Here is a 22,878-nt window from a genome sequence, read left to right as displayed (position 1 = left end):
ACAACCCAGGAGATATTCAACATGCAACACTTCAAGCTGTACCGTTACCCTTCAAAAATAGCACAAAAAAGTGCTTTAACTTTCGTTAACCTCTTCATAGCTTAAACTGCAGTAATTTATTTGCATGAAATAAAACCAAACCAAATTTTAAGCATTTAATTAGATATATAAAATCTAAGGCATTGGAAGAGAAATTTCTAGTCAAACAAGTAGAAAATATTTGTTATAGCATTAACAAAGGAGAGCATCAACTACCAAAGCAGCCTGAATTTTCAGTACTATATACATTTGCACTTTGGGGAATTTAAGAAGCTGTTTAGTTTTATAAATAGATCCGACATTCCTAGTAGTTTGTTTTAGCTAGGGTTCTGGCTAGCCTTCACGGTTTTCTTTAAGTGGTGGTAGTTGGGCAGAATCTTCATCAAAAAGTCCAACTGGAGGGTCTGGGGCTGTAGAGGAGGAAATATGAACAGAATGTTGACGTACAGCGCATACATCCATTGCAAAACAAATGGAAACCCAAAACATTGGCGATTCTTTTTTTTGCGCGTTTCAAGAAAAACACTGATACTTTTGTGTTGAATTCAATCAACTGCATCAACAAACATTCAAATCCAGTATCACAGTATCATTGCAGTTTTCATAAGGAAATGCATATAGCGGGCCACAAATGATCATACAGCGCTGGGGAGACCCATATGTGGCAAGTCTTTATATTACTTTCCAGGGTATTAATTAAGTAGACGTTAAAGACTTAAGACATCCACACAAATGTGAAGAATCTAAAAAGGAGATGCATAGGATAATAGGATGGGATACCTGCGGTCTCTCAGTTTGAACCCTCCTCAGACACCCAGAGCCATAGAGGACCGTGTTATCAGGGATGACCTCACAGGTGTTAACTTGGCAGAATGCACCGATGATGCATCCACTGGTAAGGATAACATTTCTACCCACGTCAGCTAGACACCAGGAAAGAAGAAAATAGTCAATGTCAAAATGTCAAATATTACATCCAAATGTTTGTATTTGACTTTTCCTTCCACTTTACACACCTTTAGATTCGATGACGTTGTTGTCCCCAATTTTCAGGGCTTGAGATACTACGGGTGATTGGTTAAGGTAAACTTCACTCATCTAGGATAACTCACAATTTTTGAAGGCTGCACAACCTAAACATGTATTGGTATTGTGAATTCAAAAGGTTTTGGGTCCAGGATTTGGTCCCTCTATGATAACATAAAAGGATACCACATCCAACCTCGAAAACATTGTTAATACCGATGGTCATGGTCTTTGGTTCCACTCCCTCAGAGTCAGGTGTGATATTTTCTGGGTAACTAATGGACGACCAAGGAAATCAAACGGACAAGTAAGGATCGAAGGGCATGTAGAAGGATGAAGATATGCATGCACCATACCAATACTGGCTATAGACAAGTCGACAACACAAATACAACAAATTACCTATTAATAATCAGAGCCTGCTCCTCTATCAAGTTCCCTTCCCCGATCACGATGGGCCCGGCTTCTGCAATGATCCGTGCTTTGGGGTGGACCACTGTCCTAGGTCCTACGGACACAAGACAATACATCTCACTGTGGTTCATTTTTTAAATTGTGGTAGGGATCATAAAGCAAGATAAGCACAAAAATAAATGAAGGTACAATGCCCATTACCAATCGTAACATCTCCTCTGATTTCACTTTCGACACACACAACTGCTCCAGCAGCTATTTTGACGCTATGGAAGAGAGAAAGACATTGTGGGGGTTAGATTATGTGGAAAGATTATGAAAGTTTTGGCTAATGCTACCGTTGCACACTTAGCTAGTGGAGCTAACTTAAGGTTACTTTAGCCAAAGAAACGTTTATCGATGTCAGACTTTTCAGTCTGTCAAAAGTATTCCAACGAATAAGTGTAGCGATAGTTATGGAGAATAAGTTACCTTTTCTGTATGTTTTGTTTATCTGTCATAGTGAAAGATTCAGGGAGGAGCACTCGGATATCGATGTATATTTCTCTACACCGTAGCTTGTGCGCATGCGTTAGACTTCAGCCCTTTTGAAGCAACTGTTCACACGAATATTTGCTAAAAAATTTAAATACGTATAAATATATTGAATAGTGAACATATATTCTCACATAAATTCATTCGACTACTACTATTCATTGGAACAACTGTAAACTGACCACATAATGAGTGTAGGTGTAGTTAAGACACAAACCCTTGACCTGTATGTACTTTGTACCTTCTCTCTCCCACTACTCTTTCAAAACAAGAAGGGACCGGAAGAGGCTGATGTACAAAAGGAGAAAAAAGGCCAAAGTGGAGTCTAATAAGGGCTCCGAGAAAGAGAGCCGAGAAACAGACCATCGGAGACCTGATGTTGTTAAGATGATGCCCCGACCACAGAACCGTGCGTCGCGTTTCATCCCACTCATTGCCTTGGTCGTAGCCATCTGTGTGGTTCCGCTAACAGCTGACATATCTTCATGTAAGTATCGCACCTTCTAAATCACTGGTATTGTTCCTTCTGCTAACATTAGTAGCGACCAAATCCATCTCTCTGAAATCCTATTCCAGACATGTGAAAGATAGACCCAACTTTGAAAAGTCTCACAGTAATCGCTCAGGAATGTCATGTTTACAACACTAAACAAACAAACCACAAATAGTCTTAAATCATACATTGAAAGATTGGCATGATTGGGCGCAGTAAGTGGAGAATGTTCAGTCTTACGTCTTTGAATATCCCTCCAAAGGAATAGTTAATCTTCTTCAAAGCCCATTGATCTAGCATGTGACCACGGGTCCCTTGTTTCACATGCCTGGTTATTGACAGTAGCTTTCTGCCTAGCCCCTAGCCTTAACAGCTTATTTTCAGTTGTCTTGTTTTGATGATCTAGCTAATACATGCCTCACCATCTTAGATCGATGAGGTAGGCTCAGCTTCCTATATAAAAGCAGCCATTCAAAACTTGCACCATTGGTTGCCTCTTTAATACAACAGACAAACTAGCAACTAGCAAACTAGCTGAACTTAAGCCAGACTGTGTCTGTGTCTTTTGAAAACACAGTGGATTCACACTTTGGTGTGGTCTGATGAAGATGGTTGCACGAGATATCTTCAAGTGGAGTTATCCAGCTGTAAACTAACAGATGTCAATTGAACGGATTATCATAGTGTGCGTGTCTTTCCATGTATTCAGCTTCGCTTCCACATCGTAAATCAATGTCGCTGAAAATGGATGAGGCATTCCTCAAGGTCAACAATGAGTTGGAGACCAAATTGGTGGTGTCTTGGATGTCCAACCACTGTTATCAGGTAGGCGTATTCACATTCAACGCCCTATATAGGACTAAGAACAGATTTGTTTTTGACTGAGATTAATTACACATATATGGACAATCACATATTTGTATTAATGCTGTCAGTGATGATCTTGATGTTGGTGTAATCATTGCTATTGTCGGTCTCTGTCAGTGCTTGTACCAGACCTTGGGGCTGGTTCCTGCAGGTCCGGGCCCTGGCAAGTCCAGCTTTGTAGACTTTATAGTGGGTACGCGGCATGGCATCACCCTGCAGCTGAACAACTCAGATCCCAATGTGGAGCTCTGCAGGTGGGCTCAATACATGTAGATACATGTTCACCAAGGTTTTTTTTATAAAATGCTTATAAGGTTATTTATTTAAATAATTTGCATGACATTAACAAGAATAGCACATATCAATTATTTCATTCAATGTTTGATGTGTATACTATTTGAAGCAATTGTCTTTCAATACATTTCCGATAACATTGGATTTGCTCAAGAGGTTGTTTTTAATGGCTGGGTACCGTGACTGACATCTCTTCCTCAGGGTTCCATTCTCCTTTGGGGAGCATGGCAACTACTCCCTCTGGGTGAAGAACCAATCAGTTTCAGCAGTGAACTGCTCCATGGTCACTCACTCAGACCCGGTTAACAGTTACCTGCGTATGTTTTGTCTATTTATTCCTCAAATTCACACTGCATTCTGCTGTCTGATTATGATATATGATGTATAACAATTGATGCGACACTGTATGACATTCATTTTATTTTATTTTATTTTACTAACTATAAATTTGGTGACGTCTATGTTCTGAAATCTATAAAATATATACATTTGGAAAGTAGATTTTCTGAAATCTGTTCTTTCCACAGCAATCTTGATAGCATTCATCGTGTTGGCTGGACTAAGCATGCTGTTAGCCATTGGAGGTGCAATAATAAAGTAATTAATTATCCATCTATTACAGTATTTATTTGCATTACATTTGCTGACTGGTGTTTTCATCTGTAAAAGTATTGCAACATGTGACACTTTACATATGTAGCCTATACTAGCCTATGTTAAGTAGGCTCTGTGGCCCCTCTCAGTACTGCATTAGTTCCATTGTGCTTTAGACACTGTGTTGCTGGTTGCATTGGCAAAGGAACTCATTTAATTATTTTTTCCCAGGCTAGATGTGGTCAGGGGTTTGCTTCACAGGCTGAGCAATTCCATGGAAACAGAGAGGCTCATCAACTCGGTGAGTTGTCTGTGCATGTCGTGTGGTCGGTGATTGGTTATCAGTGTACTTGCTTTGATTGGATGGCTGGTAGCCCAAACGGAAAAGGAATTAAGGATGACAACGGATTAATGAATGAAAATGCTGCATTATTTTATACCCATGGTTTAAGTAGCACACAAACATGGATTTGATGAAACGGCGGAGGGACATTTCTGTAAACCTGCCATTGTTCACTGGCTAACTTACATATTTCTTCATGCATGACTCATGCAAGATGGAAAAAGTGCATGACACGCATGACTAAAGGCTTTAAACGGCTTAATCATGCATTTCCATGTGTAAATGCGGCCCAAGAGCCTTGCGTCTCATATGAATCTTGTTCGCTCTCCAGGAGCTGGGATCACCAGGCCGGCTGGTGGAGTCGAGCAACGACAACATCCTGCCTGCACCAAGTGTCCTCAGCAGAAGGCTACGATCTCTGGACACATTCAGAGGGTGCCTTTGTCTACCACATGCAAAAAACCACACCAATGATGATTGCCATTATTGTTTAACATCACATGATGATTGTTATGATCTGCTGACAATCCTGTTATTATTAAGGAATGCGCTGGCCGTGTATAACCATCATCTTTCTAGATGTATGTAACTTATGTAATATATAATAATAATAGTGGTATAGTAATAATCTGTAACTTATTTGTAGCTACTCCACCTTACCCTTTTCCCTAAAATTACTTGAACTATGTAAATATCTATCTATAAAGAATACAACCTTACAGCTCAATAAACCCAAGGATTTGTCCAATATGTTGGTCTTTTTCAAATTACGATTTGCCAGTTTTTCCAAGAACAGCGGGGCTATAATGAGAATAGGACGTACTGCAGTAGTTTAAGCGTGGTTTGTGGCTTAGTTTGCATATGCATCTTCACATTCCGAACCAAATGCTGTTTAGCAACGCTGTGTTGTATCTGCTCACCCAGGATGTCCTTGGTCGTCATGGTGTTTGTGAACTACGGCGGAGGGAGATACTGGTTCTTCAGACACGAGAGCTGGAATGGCAAGTTATTGTTGAACTAACTAGCTTCACTCTCAGTACCTCTCCTTTCACTTTGATGCATTGAGTTTATATTTTTTCATTATAGGTCTGACTGTTGCTGATCTGGTGTTTCCATGGTAAGCTTATACATATTTAAGTAATTTTCAGCTTTTCAGAAAGATAATCAAACTGAAAAAATGTGTCCTTCTAAATCTGTTGTCCATTTTTAACTCTGTTTTTAAATGATTTCTACCCTCCTTCGTGGTCCTAGGTTTGTATTTATAATGGGGACGTCCGTAGCCTTGTCCATGAACTCCCTGCTTCGTTCAGGCTGGTCTCGCTGTTCTCTGCTGTTGAAATCAGTTTGGAGGAGCCTGCAACTCTTTCTCATAGGAGTCCTAATCATCAACCCCAACTACTGCCTGGGCCCCTGTAAGCAGCACACACACAAGCACACACCGATGAGCCTCATCAGGACACTGCACACTTGTGGTTTCATAGAGTTACTACATATTTTTGAATTACAGATTTTGTCTTTTTAGCACCATTGATAAACTAGTCTAGTGGCCTTGTTATAGTTGCTATTGTTATTGAACTGCATCTCTTTCTTTCGCTTCATATTGGTTAAGAACAATCATGTTGCTGGAACAAGGATCTGTCAGGGCATTATTGGCAATTGACAGCGAACGCAAACTCTTAACAGCACTAGTACATAGTAAAAAACACTGTGTAGACTATAATGATAGCAAGAATCACTTCCTCTATTCGGTAGAATAACGAAACCGGAAATGAGGCGATTCTCACTCACCTCACTTTTCTGAACGATCTTCCCCCAGAAGTTCTGCTATAACATATGAAGGCTGGATCCGAGACTACTTATAAACTAACTATATATTTTCAGATCCTTCTATAAACATCCACTAATAATGTTCTAAAAATGATATCCGTATGAATATTATTGAATAATATTACAATTAATATTATTATAGTACAATAGTCCAAAGATGATACAGTTCAAAGATAACCGGGCCTAGTATATATTTTAAATTAATTGGTATGGCTCATGATTACATTTTCTCAGTGTATGATCTCAAATCACAAACACTGCCAATGAGCTGTCTGTAGTGGAGGCAATTGCTGGCCCAGAAGGATCATGGAACATGTTTGTGTTCTAACTGGTGCAACAGTGTCTATCTATGGGTGTTTGAATATATTGAGTAGTCACTTGAGTAGTATTATTAACACATGGTTAATGGATCAGTAGAACATGGTACCTTCGTAAGCATGCTTGTAGGTTATTTACTGAATTAATTTATTAAAAATCCCAGCCCATACAAAGTATGCCTAAATAACCTCTTTCCCCCCCTTTGCGCTTATTTCCCCCTCCCCTGCAGTGTCCTGGGATGGCCTGCGGATACCAGGGGTGCTGCAGCGGCTGGCCGTCGCCTACCTCCTGGTAGCCATGCTGGATTTACTGGTGGCCAGAGTTCACACCGACAATCTCCTAGTGGTCAGTCATAACCTGCGAATACCCTGTGTTTTTACTATGATTAGAACTGCACCAATAAGGGTTTCACACTGGTTTTGCCAGTATTAACAGAATTACTTTTGTACACATTATTCCCCACGTTATTCTCAGTCTCGGGTATTATTTTTGTTGACTTCATATAAGCCTCTCTTGGGTCATGTGTTCTTGTTACCTCTCCCAGGATGTTTGGTGGTATCCTGTTCGTGATATCTTGCTCTACTGGCCAGCCTGGATTTGCGTGCTCTGCTTGGAAGCAGTTTGGCTGTGCATCACCTTCCTTCTTCCTGTCCCTGGCTGCCCCACGTGAGTGGCCACTACTCTCTCTCTGTGTGTGTGTGTGTGTGTGTGTGTGTGTGTGTGTGTGTGTGTGTGTGTGTGTGTGTGTGTGTGTGTGTGTGTGTGTGTGTGTGTGTGTGTGTGTGTGTGTGTGTGTGTGTGTGTGGGTGTGTGGGTGTTTTTATTCACTATATATGTATGTCAATAGGATGATTTTATAACATATATCAGTGTTTTGAGTAAGAATACATGCATCCCTCAGTAGCTGTCATCAAGTCTTTAAGTTTGCCTAAGTCTGTCTGTGTGTTTGCCTGCCTGTCTGTCTGTGTGCAGGGGGTATTTGGGTCCCGGTGGAATTGGGGACATGGGTCTGTACTCTAACTGCACTGGTGGGGCGGCTGGATACGTAGACCGTTGGCTGCTGGGGAACAACCACATCTACCAGAACCCCTCCTCACGGGTCAGGAACTGGCAGTCATAATGCACATATTACACAAGACAGCATCACACACACTCTTTTGGTCATTAAGGCTTGAAGGCTCCGTCTGGCATTAGTGAATCGTTCTGTCACTTCTCAAGACTCCACTCTTAATAAGTGGTATCTTATGTATGAAAGAGAGTCAGATTAGGTCTTAATTTTCTACCCCAAATGTTAAGTAATTATTTATTTTGTATTTTTCATGATGTTGCACAGTAATAATAATAATAATAATACATTTTATTTGTAGAGCACTTTACATTCGAAAATCTCAAAGTGCTACAGAGTTAAAAAAAAGAAAAGAAAGAAAAAGTGGTTGTTAAAACATATAATATAGAGTTGAAGAGAAATAAGCAAAAGGCTTTTTTTAAAAAGATAAGTCTTAAGGTTTTGTTTAAAACAGCTGTAGTCCTTGGGGCCTTCAGGTGGTCAGGGAGGGCGTTCCATAGTCTTGGGGCAACAGCGGATAGAAACTGCAAGCTAACATTAAATCGCAGGCTTGATAGCGATATCAACCCTACCATATCATTTTCATAACTGTAATAGCTACTTGGCAAAGCAAGTGACCACAGACCAGGTGTAAATTAGCTGCTAATCGATTAGCCCATTACAGAGGATTTGAGGTTGGAAGAGAATATGCGGTTCATAAGGTTTCCATTTAGATTTTCAATTCCTTCGGAGGATTGTCATCTTATCAACCTCCGCTTTGCAGAGCAGTTCCATTTGGTCCTTTATAATGACGATTATTTACTTGACATAATTCTGAATTAGTGTCATGTAATGATGGCTTCTCTCCTCTCATTCAAGGTGATATACCTGACCCACACGGCGTACGACCCTGAAGGTATTCTTGGTAGCATCAACACTGTCCTCATGGCCTTCTTTGGATTACAGGTGTGTAGTGTTAACCATATGTTATGATGATCTATTCTTGAGTACAAACTCATTATGTGTTTTTAATTTTGTGTGTTTTCGGGCGGGATGGGGTTTACCAGGCAGGAAAAATCCTCTTGCACTATAAAGACCTGCACAGCAAGATAATAACCCGTTTCCTCATATGGGCTCTCATATTGGTAAGATTGTGATTATGATGTTCCTTCATTTGTTTCGTTAAAGGATCATTAGGTAATATCCTCTAGTATTGTGTCTTTTGACTGACAAGGTGGATAAGCATTACTACGAGTTTCACAAAGTACCTTCTCTGAGAGTAAGCATAGGCTAATCCGGGAGTCAAATGTGTATGCTAATGTCACTATACTGGCCGCACACGTCTCTTGACTTTGTTAAAGATTCTGCTGGTCTCACACAGGGCATATTATCAGCAGTCCTCACCAAGTGTTCCAGAAACCAAGGATTCATTCCTGTCAACAAGAACCTCTGGTAAGGGCACCTTGTTTGTTCACTGGTTGTTTCAGTGGCACGGAGTCTGAGTTTGGCGGAATGAAATTTAACCAGCTCTTACCATAATTTAGACTAAATTTGTCTGCAATTTAATTAGTGAGGCGACGTTTTGATCACCATGGATGATCGTGGTTTAATATAAACCACAATCATCCGTGTGTTATGTATATAACTCACTGTCATGTACACCGTCATGTACACTGTCAACACTGTCTGCATGTTAAATGTTGAGAGAAAGTAAGACTCCATTTATGAAATGTGTTATTGCCTCGTCGTCTCCAAGAACGTCTTCTACAACTTTAGGTTTTTGTTTGTTCTTGACATAAAGTATGTAGAGCGGGCCTCTCTAGATGCCCATTTTTACGATGTGTGTCCGTGTATCCGTCCGTCCTTGGTAATGCAGGTCCCTTTCCTATGTCACTACACTGGCCTGCATGGCCTTTGTGGTGTTGCTGCTTGTCTACTACGTCGTGGATGTGAAGAGTTGGTGGAGCGGAGCACCCTTCCACTACCCCGGTGAGCTACAGCCTCTACCTCCTAGTTTCTGTTGACGTTCTCCATCGTAGGGGAAGAAGCATGGATGATGCTGGTTCATCATGTGATGTTGTCCAAGAGAACCTGTCTCACTATAAAAACTAGATATTTAGTGTCATATTTAGTGTTTATCTATTACCACAGTGGTTGGTTTGATGTCATTGTACCCTGGAGATGATTGTAAAAGCTGCTTATATTATTGTTCATGAATATACTGCCTGAGAATGGGCTTAAGTCTCAAGTATGTGTGTACGACCAACATATTTAACAAATACTTTATTGTTTATTCATTCAAGTCAAAGTCATTATTCATTCCAAAAAGTATAAGGTACGTTGGTCAATTTGAGCTAATGGAGCCAATTTACAGCTTTGATTTAAATTGGGTCACAGTTTACAAAACTCATTTTTCTTTATCTATTCTTGTTAATGACAGGATAATATTCTGTGAAAGCCTTAGGGCCAGATCACATTAAATAAATCGTATACGACTTTTGTTTTGAGACTGGTTTCAGGTATTTCGGTACTTGTTGAGTCTCGTCATTACTCTCACCTCACATATCACTCCTGTGTCTGCGCTCCCTTCCAGGTATGAACTCCATCCTGGTCTACGTGGGCCACGAAGTGTTCGAGCAGTACTTCCCCTTCCGCTGGCGCATGGCCGACAGCCAGTCTCACGCCGAGCACTTAGCCCAGAACCTGGTGGCTACCTCCTGTTGGGTCTTCATCTCCTACCTTCTGTACAAGAAAAGAGTCTTCTGGAAGATTTAAAGATTTAAAGCCAAAAAAATGTGCTGAGCAGACAGGTCAAGGACAACCGATAGGATTCCCACAAGTTGGATTTATGTGAGATTTACTGACTTGCAATTGAAAAATCAAAGGACTTCTTCCTTAAAAATCAAAAGATGGAATTTATTTTTATAAATTTCGCTGTATGTATATAAAATCTATGTATGTTATGTTTACTTTAGAAAAGAGCTAGACCAAGACTAAATTAAGATATTTTTCAATGACACTGGCCTATGTTGTGTGTGATCATCAAGAAGTGACAGACAAGTCCCTGTTGGACAGCAGAGGCAGCGCTACAACATTTCATGGCGGTCAAATGGTCATTTCTGTTTGATATTTTAAAGTCTAGAATTGTGTTTTCTCATTCCATTCATTGTAATTTTTTTTGCCAAGTGAGCGTTACCTTTAGTTTTATTACTATTTTTTTATTTGGTATTTAGGCATCATATTTTTCATACTTTTTAGCACTGCACAATTAGAAATACGGGAACTTTTCACTATTTTGCCATAGCCTATTATACTTCAAAATACAACATTTTAGTTTGTAAAAGTGTGCCAATGGATTGACATGCTATCATTAATGCACACACTATACACATTCAATTGATTCTATAATGAATAATTAAATGATTAAGCTCATTCTGTGCTGGCTACATGAAGATGCAAGTGGGTGTCATATCCCCCTCCACACACACTACGTAGTGCTCTGAGTGACTTGCAAAAAAGTGCTACATAAATGCAATACATTATTATAATTATTCATAAATAAACATGTTTATACCATTAAGAAATACATAAAATGTGCCTTTTAGGACAACTACTTTTATCATGTACTTTGAGTCTGAATGTTTATTTATTTACTATCACCTAATGAGATGTAGAGCCAAGGAATATTTCCCATGAATAAGTGGGTCACTTCTCAATGATCTGTTTTCTTATCTCTTGTCAAGCGCAATAGACATTCTCCATTATATTGGCCTCAGTTCATACTAATCCTTATCCCCAAGTTGCGCTTTCTAGCTCTCTGCTGTAGGGGATGTGTGGTTGGTTTATTGCTCAATAAGGCGTGGGAATCGAATTACAGTATGCTACCTTGTGAAAGCAGCTCGGGCAGGTTATAAGGGTATCACCGAATCTCGCGATAGCTTTGGCCATTTTTCATTATTGTCTATTATGAGAGTTTTTTTGTTCTCGCGCGACATTCGAACTTTCCCACGCCTGTTGTTGTGGCGTCTACCCTCTGCCCGTCGCCCCCTCCCTCGCTTCTCACCCCGTCACACCTCCCGCTTCTCCCTTTTTCTCTCCCAGTCTGGTTCTTCTGTTGTCCGACTCGCCTCGCTAAGGGGCTGGGGGAGGGATCTCGCGATTGTTGGACTTTTTTTTAGAGAGAGTTATTGGAAGATGGCGCCCGTTGTGACGGGGTAAGTGTTGAATTTCAGAACAAAACGAATTTAAAATTGTTAAAAAGTTGCACTTCTTGGTTTCGCCAAACGACTGCTCTTTGGTGGAGTTGTTGGAGAATGCCGTTTATAGTGGATCTCTTCCCCCGTGTTGTCTAAACTGGACTCTAACTACATGCTACTTTGTCTGTGGCTCAGTGTCGGGCCACTTCTCTAAAACTCGCCACCCTAAGTAGTACAATCACTACCTTTTATTCCAACGGAGAAACAACAGTGGAATGGTTCATTTGAATTAACGCCAAACCCTGTGGGCACATTGTCTATGCTCCGCTTCGTTTTGAGTTACTTAGTTTGCATCCAGCGAAGACAATCGTGTCGGGAAAGTGTCGCTAAACATCAATTTAAATCAAACCAGTGGCAGCGCTACGCTGGGTTTTCCATTTCCAGTGTCACTGACTGTCTCCTCCGCTATGCAGTCACGTAACATCAAGACTGCAGCTCCACCGAGGCTTTCACACGAGTTTAATCTGTGCTACGAGAAGATTGACTCCACGATGTTAAACAAGTTCATATTTTGTTTTGCAGGAAGTTTGGTGAGCGACCTCAACCTCAGCGTTTGACAAGGTAAACCACGAACCAGAACTGTGCTGCAGACGATGCTGGAGAAGGCTTTGAGAAAACATGTTCAATGTGGTTTCCGATGCTTATACGGAGTATACGCTGTTTACTGCGTTTAACATGTCAACCTATTTTCTCTCCAGGGAGGCTATGAGGAACTACTTAAAAGACAAAGACGATCAAACGGTCCTCATTCTACACGCTAAGGTTGCACAGAAGTCCTACGGGAATGAAAAAAGGTTGGTGTATTACAGACTGTATGGTATTACAGTCATTTAATTTGGGTTTTGGCCAAAAGCCCAAAGCGATGTGATCGTCTAGCACACTTGCTAATAAGCATAATAATAGTGTTGTTGCCGTTGTGTTTACCTTTCCAATCGCTCCCTCGTCACAGGTTTTTTTGCCCTCCGCCATGTGTGTATTTGATGGGGAGTGGCTGGCAGAAGAAGCTGGAGAGTATGGAGAGGGAAGGGTGCACGGAACAAGAGGCCCAGCCCTGCGCCTTTATTGGAATAGGCAACAGCGAACAGGAGATGCAACAACTCAATCTTGAGGGCAAGGTTGGCATAAAACACCCCATTATGATTCATCTTAATTTCCTCTTAATATTGGCTTCCTTTGCCTCTGGTAACTTATGAGGAATACGCATTTTGTTGTAAGAACTTCTGGAGGGCTGTACATTGGATAAACAAGTTTAAATTATAACATCTTCCTGTGAAAAGTTGATTATCTATATTGAGTGGGTATTTAATATCAATAATTTGCAATCCTTCTCCTGTCACAACGATTCAGATCTCAAGAGAGCAACTCATGTTTCTTGCACCTCCCTTCACTTCCTTGTAGCACTTCTGCACCGCTAAGACGCTGTACATCAGCGACTCGGACAAGCGCAAACACTTCATGCTGTCGGTGCAGATGTTCTACGGCAACAGCGCCGACATCGGAGTCTTCCTCAGCAAGCGCATCAAGGTGATCTCCAAGCCCTCCAAGAAGAAGCAGTCTCTTAAGAACGCTGACTGTAAGTGGAGAACAACATGTGCGTGTCCACACACACTCTCACACACACGCACACACACACTCTCACCCACACACACGCACACAGACAGTCTCCTGTGTGTTTTGATGGGGTCTCTTCGTCCTTAGTGTGTTGTTCATGGTCTCTCCAGTGTGTTGATGACGGTCCCTCTGTCCTAAGTGTGCTGTGTGTGTTTTGGTGGCCTCTGGCTTTAATGTGTAGCACGGTTTGCTGACGGTCTCTCAAGAGTGTGTTGTTGCAGTCACTCCAGTGTGTGCAGGTGACGGTCGCTCCAGTGTGTGTGTGTGTGTAGGTGACGGTCTCTCCAGTGTATTCTGTGTTTCTGAGGTCTCCAGTGTGTAGTTTGTGATGTTGACGGTCTCTCCAGTGTGTGGGGGTGACTGTTTCTGCAGTGTATTCTGTGTATCTGAGGTCTCCATTGTGTAGTGTGTGTGTTGGCAACTGACTTTCCGGTGATTATAAGGGATGGTCTCTCTGTCCCCAGTGTTTGGTGTGTCTCGGTGATGGTCTCTCTGTCTCTAGTGTGTGATGAGGAATGTTCCAGTGTGTGTTGGTGGCTGTCTCTCCAGTGTGTGTGTGTGTGTTGGTTAATGTTTCTCCTGTGTCTGTGTGCGTGTGTGTGTTGATGAAGTCTCCAGTGTGTGGGGAGGACTGTCTCTCAGTCTCCAATGTGGATATTGCGTGTGTTGGGGATCCTTCAGTGTGTGAGAGAGAGATATGATTATATACCACTTTATTGTCCTGTCACACAAGACTGTGTCTTGCATTATACACTCCTACAATCATCAACAACATCAAAGTATGTCTGAAGAACCACAACATCTGATAAATCCATCTGTTGTCATCCACGCATATACACATACACATGTAATTTTATCGCAGTCTGTGTGTGTTGGTGGATGCATAGTCCATGTGAATGTGTGATCACAGTGTGTGTTTGATGGCCTCTTGAGTGACTGATGTGTCTATGTGTATAGCTTGTCGATGTCCGTCCGTCTCCAGTGTGCAAAGTATCGGTGTGTGTTGATGTCTGTCCCTCCTGTGTGTGTGTGTGTGTGTGTGTGTGTGTGTGTGTGTGTGTGTGTGTGTGTGTGTGTGTGTGTGTGTGTGTGTGTGTGTGTGTGTGTGTGTGTGTGTGTGTGTGTGTGTGTGTGTGTGTGTGTGTGTGTGTGTTGATCCCTCTGTCTCCCCAGTGTGTATAGCGTCAGGGACCAAGGTGGCGTTGTTCAACCGCCTGCGCTCCCAGACGGTCAGCACCAGGTACCTGCACGTGGAGGGGGGAAACTTCCACGCCAGCTCCCAGCAATGGGGGGCCTTCTACATCCACCTCTGTACGTCGCTCCTCTGGGCACCGCTTATTCACCTAGTCTACGCTCTTCTGCATCCCTCCTCATTGTTAATGTGTTGATCTTTTGAAATGCTGCTTCAGATGGATATTGTGTCAATTTAGTAGTAACTTTATAAAAAGTCCTGACATGGTATAGATGACCCAATGCGTCAACATGAATCTGGGCTTGGAGGGACTTAAAACACACTTCTGTGTTAGAATCAAGTTCATGGGTGCAGGATCGTTTTCTTGTTTTTGACTGAAGGGTTCCGGTTCTGGGTTGGATCCTAACTGTCCGCAGCCCATAGGCCCTATCTGCTCCTTGTTGACATGCATCTGTATTCACTGTCGGCTCGATCAAAGCCAAATAACTGAATGGTAAACAAAAGCATGAATTTCGATGTGCTTTTGTGCAGTGGATGATGAGGAGTCTGAAGGAGAGGAGTTTGCGGTCCGGGACGGCTACATCCACTATGGTCAGACGGTCAAACTGGTGTGCTCTGTGACTGGCATGGCGCTGCCTAGACTGGTACGTTGCTATGCGTGTGGGTGTGTGTTTGTGTGTGTTGATGTCGGGTGGGCAGGGGCATGCGGGGTACACTGTGTGTACAAACGTGTCTTACAAACAGTTGATAGTGGTTAAAGCATCAGCCACACGCAGATGCTGTAGATACTGTCCCGAGAGGAACATTCACGGTTTGTGTGCTCTTGGGTATCTGCATTCTACCAAGTGTCTGATTCCCCACGGACCTCCCCCGTAATCAGGTCATCCGTAAAGTGGACAAACAAACGGCCCTAATGGACGCCGACGACCCCGTGTCCCAGCTCCACAAGTGTGCCTTCTACCTGAAAGACACGGACAGGATGTACCTCTGCCTGTCCCAGGAACGGATCATCCAGTTCCAGGTACGTGCGTGCACACACAACCAAAAGGCCTCCAGGCAGGCAGTCTTTCTCCAAAGCCTTTTAATTGAATTGCGTTTCTGGCATGGTGGTCGGTAGAGCTGCTCCGTGCATCAAACGTTTTGCTCGACGTTGAGCGTGTAGTCTAAATCACGTGAGAATACAATGCAAATGTATTCCCGATGGCGTTATTGATTCTTTATTGTAATTCTTATTGTAATGTTGTCCTTTGGAGGTGTAGCTGGTAATCTTGGCTAGTGGGCAGGGTTTGTTTTGGCACTGCCTCATGCCTGAATATTTTTACTTTAACTACATCCAAATTATCCGAAAGTGTTAGGCTCTGTTAAGGCTGAAATGTGACTTGTTGAATATATTTACTGTATTGATTCTTCCAACAAAGCTGTTTAAATTACTTAAATTGTACCTTTTTGTGAGGTAAAATAAATGAATGTCACTGAGGCACATTTGTGCAATGCACTATTTAACCTTTCCAATGCATCTATTTAGTTATCAAATCATCAGAACTAGAATATTTCCAAAATTAATTCATTTAGGGAATTTTTCTCTATGTATTGATCGTTTTATTCTTGTCCACTTATGAAGAAGGGTATTCGTGATGGTAACATTTTACTAAATAACCCTATAAGAATCCTTATCATGAATGAGTTGCATCTCATCCATCATACAATCCATTGTCGTGTCTGTTTCACAGAAGCAACATTATTCTTCTCAGATTTTGTCTTACACCTCCCCCAAATGTGTCCCACTTATAAAACCTCTGCAATGTTCCAATATGCTTTATAGGAACTACATTGTCCACATTTGTCTAGTTTATATTTAACCTCTGTTTGCAGGCCACGCCATGTCCCAAAGAGTCCAACAAAGAGATGATCAACGACGGGGCGTCCTGGACCATCATCAGCACAGACAAGGCCGAGTACACCTTCTATGAGGGCATGGGCCCCGTGCCCAAGCCCGTCACCCCCGTCCCCGTGGTGGACAGCCTGCAGGTACAACCATGGCCGCCATAGGACGGACCCACACACTCTGTACTACCAACCTGTCTCTTTGAGTACTTCTTCTTTTCTTTACGTGCGTTTCCAAACCCTCTTGTTCTGAGCTGGGACCTAAATTCGCCAACCTTAGATTCAGGAGTTAAAAGGTGTTTTTTTGGATAGGAAAACCAGACTCCATAAGTCCTTCTTACCTTTTCTATAGCACTGTCATTGGGCTTCCTAAATGACTAACTGTGCTATTCCCCGGATTAGGTGATAGCGAGAATCGTATTATCATTATTACAACAACGTTCATATTTATTTGGTTTCAACAGCGCATGCAGAAGCAACCACATTCACGCTGAAGTTATTAAAGGAAGTACGACACAGCTACATTTAAATATGCGTGGACATAAATAAAACAATTTCAAAAGTACAACTGACTTGTCATCGTAAACTCACGTTATGCTCATTGGTTGCATGCTGCTTCTGCGTTAACAGTTTCCCTCCTCACCTAAATTGCAGAGGGAAACGTTTCAAATTACAACGTGCCGCAAAATTGGGTCCAAGCAAGCCTGCGTTATTTTGGAGGATGTGTAATACTGATGAGTGTTATAGCGGTGGTAAAGTGTAAGTATTGCGTTGGGATTCGGACTGATCCCAGCCCAACTCTCGACATAAATGCAGAAACGTTGGCAAGACATAGGATGTAATTTTACAAGTGGCCTCAAATGGCCTTCTTTACGTTCAAAGCATGCGGTTGGCTTGCATTGGGAGCTATTGCCTTGTTTCCTGGTCACGTCAATCAAACATTCTGGCCTCATCTCTCAAGTCTGATTGTAGCGAGTGGGAGTGCCTTGTGTGTGAAAGCAAAAACCTTAGGTGGTATAGGTTCAGTGGTATAGGTTCAGTGGTATGGATTCACTTTAGATAGTGAAAGGGACTTGTTCCAACCTGGTGTTTGGTTTAGCTTTAACACACCTTTCCCCGCAACCCTGGTCTAGTTGAACGGAGGCGGCGATGTGGCCATGCTGGAGCTAACGGGACAGAACTTCACCCCTGACCTCCGAGTATGGTTTGGAGATGTGGAGGCAGACACCATGTACAGGTGTGTGTGTGTGTGTGTGTGTGTGTACACAAAAGATTGAGAGAGATGGTATTTTTTTTATAATTTGCAATGTTGCTTGCATATTGAAATAATTGTCATACGCTCTATGAAGTGTTGCAATTGAGCAAGTGATCAGTCAATCAGAAAGCGGCACTGTCAATCCTGTCAAAGAATTGTAGATCTTAGTGTAGTTGTTGAACCAGTGAATGCACTTTAGCACTGTGTGTACCAAAATGCAATAAGAAAACATAGGCAAGGCAATATATACATTAAATGTGCTCTAGCAGGGATCTATGTTAATTACACCGATGCTACGCGGGTAACTAAAGCCGCACTCTCCGGTATGAGTGTGTCTATTGGTGTATGTGCTGTCAAGGAGACGCTCAGGCAGCAGCACCACTCTATTGAGCGTTGTTTGGTCCAGATTTTTAGGCGAATTACAAAATATCCTTTCCTTAACAATAGCCTGACTAAAATTTAATCCAACCATAGACGTCTCACGTTTTGAAATGTTTTTAATTGATTAAGATGGCTGCTTTAGAAGTGTATCCCGCTGCAGAAAAGTAAAAAGCATGTTTGGTACTGCGTGGGCAGGGCAAGGTAATTCCAGCATCAAACGTATTGGCGCCAAAGTAAACTATGATTTTAAAATAGTCAGTTTAAAAGCATTTATTTGAAAGAAACAGAAGAGCAAACCGACCATACCACCCAGCCAACCCCCCCCCGTGCCCCCCCCAGGTGCGGCGAGAGCGTGCTGTGCGTGGTGCCCGACATCTCGGCCTTCCGCGAGGGTTGGCGCTGGGTGCGGCAGCCCGTGCAGGTGCCCGTCACGCTGGTGCGCAACGACGGCATCATCTACGCAACGGCCCTCACCTTCACCTACACGCCGGAGCCGGGCCCCCGGCCCCACTGCAGCGCGGCGGGGGCCATCCTGCGCACCCACAGCACCTCCTCCTCCTCGCCGCTCTCCTCCTCCTCCCCCTCCTCCTCCTCCTCGCTGGGGGGCGTGGGCGAGGCCCAGGGGGCGTACCCCACCAGCGACTCTGCCGCCAGCATGGCGTCGGCCATGTCCGTGCTGTCATAGTAGCGACGTGTGTGTGTGTGTGTGTGTGTGTGTGTGTGTGTGTGTGTGTGTGTGTGTGTGTGTGTGTGTGTGTGTGTGTGTGTGTGTGTGTGTGTGTGTGTGTGTGTGTGTGTGTGTGTGTGTGTGTGTGTGTGTGCGCGTTTCCCAAAGGAGGCGCATGGACCCCGGGCAGAACAGCACGCCAAGCCACAAACTGAAGAGAGCAACTGTCCTCCGTGGAAATGGACAATGGTTTTTCCTCTTTTAAAAGACACAGACTTTGGGTGGTGTGGAGAGGTGGGGTGTAATATCTTTTATTTTTTTACTCCCCACTCACTCCTCTTTAGCCCCCTCTTGTGGACAGTTGTGGATTGAGAACGAGTCCCAGTCTGAGGATTGTACGGTATAAATCAACAGCGGGGATGCACACGACTCCCCCCTGCCACCGACACAGACAGTCACTGAAGCCTTTCATGTCAAAGAACTCTTGTTTGTTTTTGTAGCTGTGGTTTTGTAGGAGGTCTTCCCCATGCTTACTTTATACTAGTGTCAAGTGTGTCTTTGGTTTTTGTACTGAAGAGCTTGGCGCCGCTGTGCACGGGAGCGGCTGTGGGGCTGGGGGAACTCATTGGGAGGGTTTTTCTTATGGTAACATAGTTTTTACGGACCAAGGAATATTATATTATTTTATTCGTATTATATTTTATAAGCTTTAGTTGAGGTACATTTTCACTTTTTTTTTTTTTTTTGTATGATATCGCATTAAGTTCACATTTGTTACCAAAACGAATAGGTCTTTGGACGGCTAACTTGAGTGAGATGGCGAGGGCCGGGTGGCGAAGGGGGACCCCCCCGGTTTGCTTCTCATGTTCATTGGAGCTGGAAACTCAATCCTGGTAGCCATTTCAATAACCTTCCAATAATGTAAACAAAGTACTAGTAGAAAATACTCAATGCCTAGTCTTTAGGAAGAAACGGTAGAGCGCTCCCAGACATTCTGCTTCCTTAGATCTTCCACAACGCTCGCCTTTTCTGATCAGGGTGTGTGTGTGTGTGTGTGTGTGTGTGTGTGTGTGTGTGTGTGTGTGTGTGTGTGTGTGTGTGTGTGTGTGTGTGTGTGTGTGTGTGTGTGTGTGTGTGTGTGTGTGTGTGTGTGTGTGTGTGTGTGTGTCGTTAAATTCTAATGCACGAGTAGTGTGCTGCTCCCACATGAGGCCTTTGATTTCCAACTAGTCCGATTTTTATTTTTCAGAATGCTCCAACTTAAAGTTGACTTAGTTCCTTTGTAACTAGTAGCCCTGTTACCCCCTCCCCCACAGAACACCCCAACAAAAAGCGTTTCAGCCTTAGAGGCTGGTAATGAGAACTAATACATTGTGTAAATAATTTGAGTTTAAACTCAGTGTTTTTATATGATCTAGTGCCCAGCGCTTTGCTGGGGAACTTTAGAAGGGGCCTTGGGTTCCCATTGGGGGGCAAAAGTACTGAACAGCTTTAACACCACTCCTGCCTTGTAGCACAGACTGCTCCTCTTGCCCACCATTGAACTGCTGCTGTTGATGCTCAACGCCATGTGGATTTTGAAAACAAGTAATTTCCTACAAAGATAGTGTTTTCTACAATCAAATCGGATCACCTTTCGGTGTTGGGATCTCCTGCGGTCCACTGCAACAATCTTCTGTGTTCCCCAGATGTTATGTTGCTTTTCATATCCTGTGTTCATTGTGCATATCAATTTTGGTTGAGCCAATGAGACCCCCCCCCCACCACACACACTTTCCTCCTTCCCGTTGTTGTTTAGATCACATTAAAACCAAACCACTACCTGTATGGTCCAGCCTCTGCCCTCTCTGTGTAGGCCTCCTTGGTTAAGCTAGGGGCTCGGTCTCCTAGCTCTACGGTAAAGGCAGCGGAGCTTCTCTGTCCCCAACACTGTTAGATGGATGGGTGGGTGGTAAGCTCCTAACCTGTGTTTTTTTGGTGCTGTCATACATATTAAAAAGGATAGACACTTGTTGCTACAGGGAACTGTCTGATACGCCATCACTGCTCACTTACGGAATAATCAGCCTGGTTTAGTTTCTGTCCGTCTTTCCTAGTACCGTTCAATCACAAACTGCAGAACTAAACTTTCCCTCTTTTATGCATTGGAAGGAGGCCCTCTCTGGTAGTTTAATCTTGTTTGGTAGGTTAAGTTGTATCGTACAATACACTCATTTTTATAAAGGTTTGAAAGTATTCCAAAAAACAGCCTGAACGCCTCATTGCCCAATTTAAATTCTCCCAACGGCGTCTTGTTTGGGTTGTTTTCCCCTTTTATGTGCAGCAATAGGGCAAGCTATTTATTATAACTTGGACTAATCAAGACAACTAAAAGCAGGCTAGTTTCTGGGCTTGCTCCTTTCATCATCTTCCTCGTGTATGATTCTTTCTCTATCTGCCCCTCCATTTTGTCAATGCCTCTGTCTCTTTGTAAATCCCTCTAAGGAGAATCACTGCCAGTGTTCCTCAGCGAAAGGTCATTAATAAAAAAGAAGTTGAATTTAGTTATTTGTTTTACTTCATTTTGAATTGTTTGGTGTCTTTTTACTTACTAGGACACCAGGGAATATATTCCTATTGATACTGTCCAGGACTGTCCGATTATATAACTGTACAGGATGTGATTGTGATGACAGTCTGAACTCCTAAATAAATCTAGTGTCATGCTCTTGTGTTAAATGCCTTTAGCTATGTGCTAAAGGCATTTGTGCTTCAACTTTGAGTGTTTCAACTTTGTTAAGCACGACAAAGGGCTTATAGAGCATAGCAAACATTTCTCTTGAAATAATGTTCTTATGCGTCCTCACATTGTAGGAACTCGTGGTTAGTTTCCATTGTGCAAAGTGTGGGGGTTATATCTGCTTGTTAGGATATATTAAGCTTTTTACACACTAGCCTAGCATTGCAATTCCACCGCAAACCTCTAGACCGCCGGGGCATAATGCCACTGGGGACAGCATCAGACCGCCGAGGGGCATCTGACCGCTGGGGGCCACAGACTGCTGGGGGTCCACAGACCGCTGGTAGCATGGTTTGAACAATGAACCTGCTCGTGTATGGGCACAATCTATGTACTCACCTGAACCCGATTACAGTGTTTACATGACAAACAATACTAGCTAAGGATTGGGCTATTAAAGTCATAATTGGGGTGTTGCAGGGTTTTCTATTATGTATTTTATTGTGTATTGTTTTTTTTTGTTTCCTAACTGTGTGTGTGCAAGAGTTTGTTGCTTTTTTGTACACCTCTTAATATTTGATGGTTAATACCTGCTGGCGAAATGTCAGACTCACCAACAAAGTGGTCATAGGACACCAAGGGTATGGGCTACCGACTTGTTACAATATGGGGTGAGTGAGGGGGGGGGGGATGGGGGTGGCAAACATAAACACTGAACTCCTGTTGGGGCTTTGATGGATATTTGTCATCTGCGCATGCCTCACTGAGTAAGTCAAGACAGAGCTGCTTTATATTTAGACTGGAAGGGTCATTGGAATGAAAGCTGACACTGTGTGTGTGTGTGTGTGGGGGGGGGGGGGGGGGGGGGGGGAGGTAATGAGGTACATTTGTGCAACTCTGACAGCCACAATATCAAGTCATGAGGGAAACGTCTATGTAACACAGAAAGTTTAAACAAGTAGTGTGTGTGTGTGTGTGTGTGGGGGGGGGGGGTAGAGAGATAGGGATGAAAGGGAAGAGATGAAGGCAGAGAGAGAGAGAGAGATACCATGCCAAATTTAGACAAAAATTGTTTGTTCACCTCACCTGTTAGCTGAGTTTATTAGATGCTAAGTACTC

General features: G+C 42.9%; 3 protein-coding genes and 1 long non-coding RNA gene across 5 annotated transcripts in view; 2 read left to right on the top strand and 2 right to left on the bottom strand.

Annotated features, from left to right (window-relative positions):
• LOC132453867 (uncharacterized) overlaps positions 1-22,878 on the bottom strand; it is a 154,086-nt gene that overhangs the window by 18,364 nt on the left and 112,844 nt on the right. The window lies entirely within an intron of this gene.
• Positions 142-2,085, bottom strand: dctn6 (dynactin subunit 6). The gene is made up of 7 exons (XM_060046899.1): positions 1,951-2,085; positions 1,681-1,745; positions 1,468-1,573; positions 1,252-1,340; positions 1,056-1,103; positions 820-962; positions 142-449 (listed from the first exon to the last, which is right to left on the bottom strand). The coding sequence occupies exons 1-7, from the start codon at positions 1,977-1,979 to the stop codon at positions 357-359; spliced, it is 573 nt and encodes a 190-aa protein (XP_059902882.1). The 5' UTR covers positions 1,980-2,085; the 3' UTR covers positions 142-356.
• hgsnat (heparan-alpha-glucosaminide N-acetyltransferase) lies at positions 2,237-11,420 on the top strand. The gene is made up of 18 exons (XM_060046894.1): positions 2,237-2,500; positions 3,216-3,331; positions 3,491-3,627; positions 3,869-3,984; positions 4,195-4,264; positions 4,493-4,562; positions 4,936-5,039; positions 5,529-5,605; positions 5,691-5,721; positions 5,856-6,016; positions 6,979-7,094; positions 7,294-7,415; positions 7,722-7,848; positions 8,674-8,760; positions 8,862-8,939; positions 9,176-9,246; positions 9,671-9,783; positions 10,388-11,420. Exons 1-18 carry the CDS (start codon positions 2,242-2,244, stop codon positions 10,567-10,569), a joined length of 2,037 nt encoding a protein of 678 aa, XP_059902877.1. The 5' UTR covers positions 2,237-2,241; the 3' UTR covers positions 10,570-11,420.
• Positions 11,830-21,583, top strand: LOC132453859 (recombining binding protein suppressor of hairless). Of its 2 annotated transcripts, none has more exons than XM_060046895.1 (11): positions 11,830-12,008; positions 12,573-12,611; positions 12,749-12,844; positions 13,000-13,165; positions 13,449-13,641; positions 14,835-14,972; positions 15,385-15,497; positions 15,734-15,874; positions 16,726-16,881; positions 17,871-17,974; positions 18,713-21,583. In XM_060046895.1, the coding sequence occupies exons 1-11, from the start codon at positions 11,989-11,991 to the stop codon at positions 19,056-19,058; spliced, it is 1,512 nt and encodes a 503-aa protein (XP_059902878.1). In that variant the 5' UTR covers positions 11,830-11,988; the 3' UTR covers positions 19,059-21,583. The 2 variants fall into 2 exon arrangements, with proteins under 2 accessions (XP_059902878.1, XP_059902880.1); XM_060046897.1 differs by having other exon boundaries at positions 11,833-12,008; positions 13,449-13,623.

Source organism: Gadus macrocephalus, chromosome 3 (assembly GCF_031168955.1).
Source record: "Gadus macrocephalus chromosome 3, ASM3116895v1".
Taxonomy (NCBI): Eukaryota; Metazoa; Chordata; class Actinopteri; order Gadiformes; family Gadidae; genus Gadus; species Gadus macrocephalus.
The sequence above is the reverse complement of the archived record's forward strand: the minus strand, read 5'-3'. Positions and strand labels throughout refer to the sequence as shown.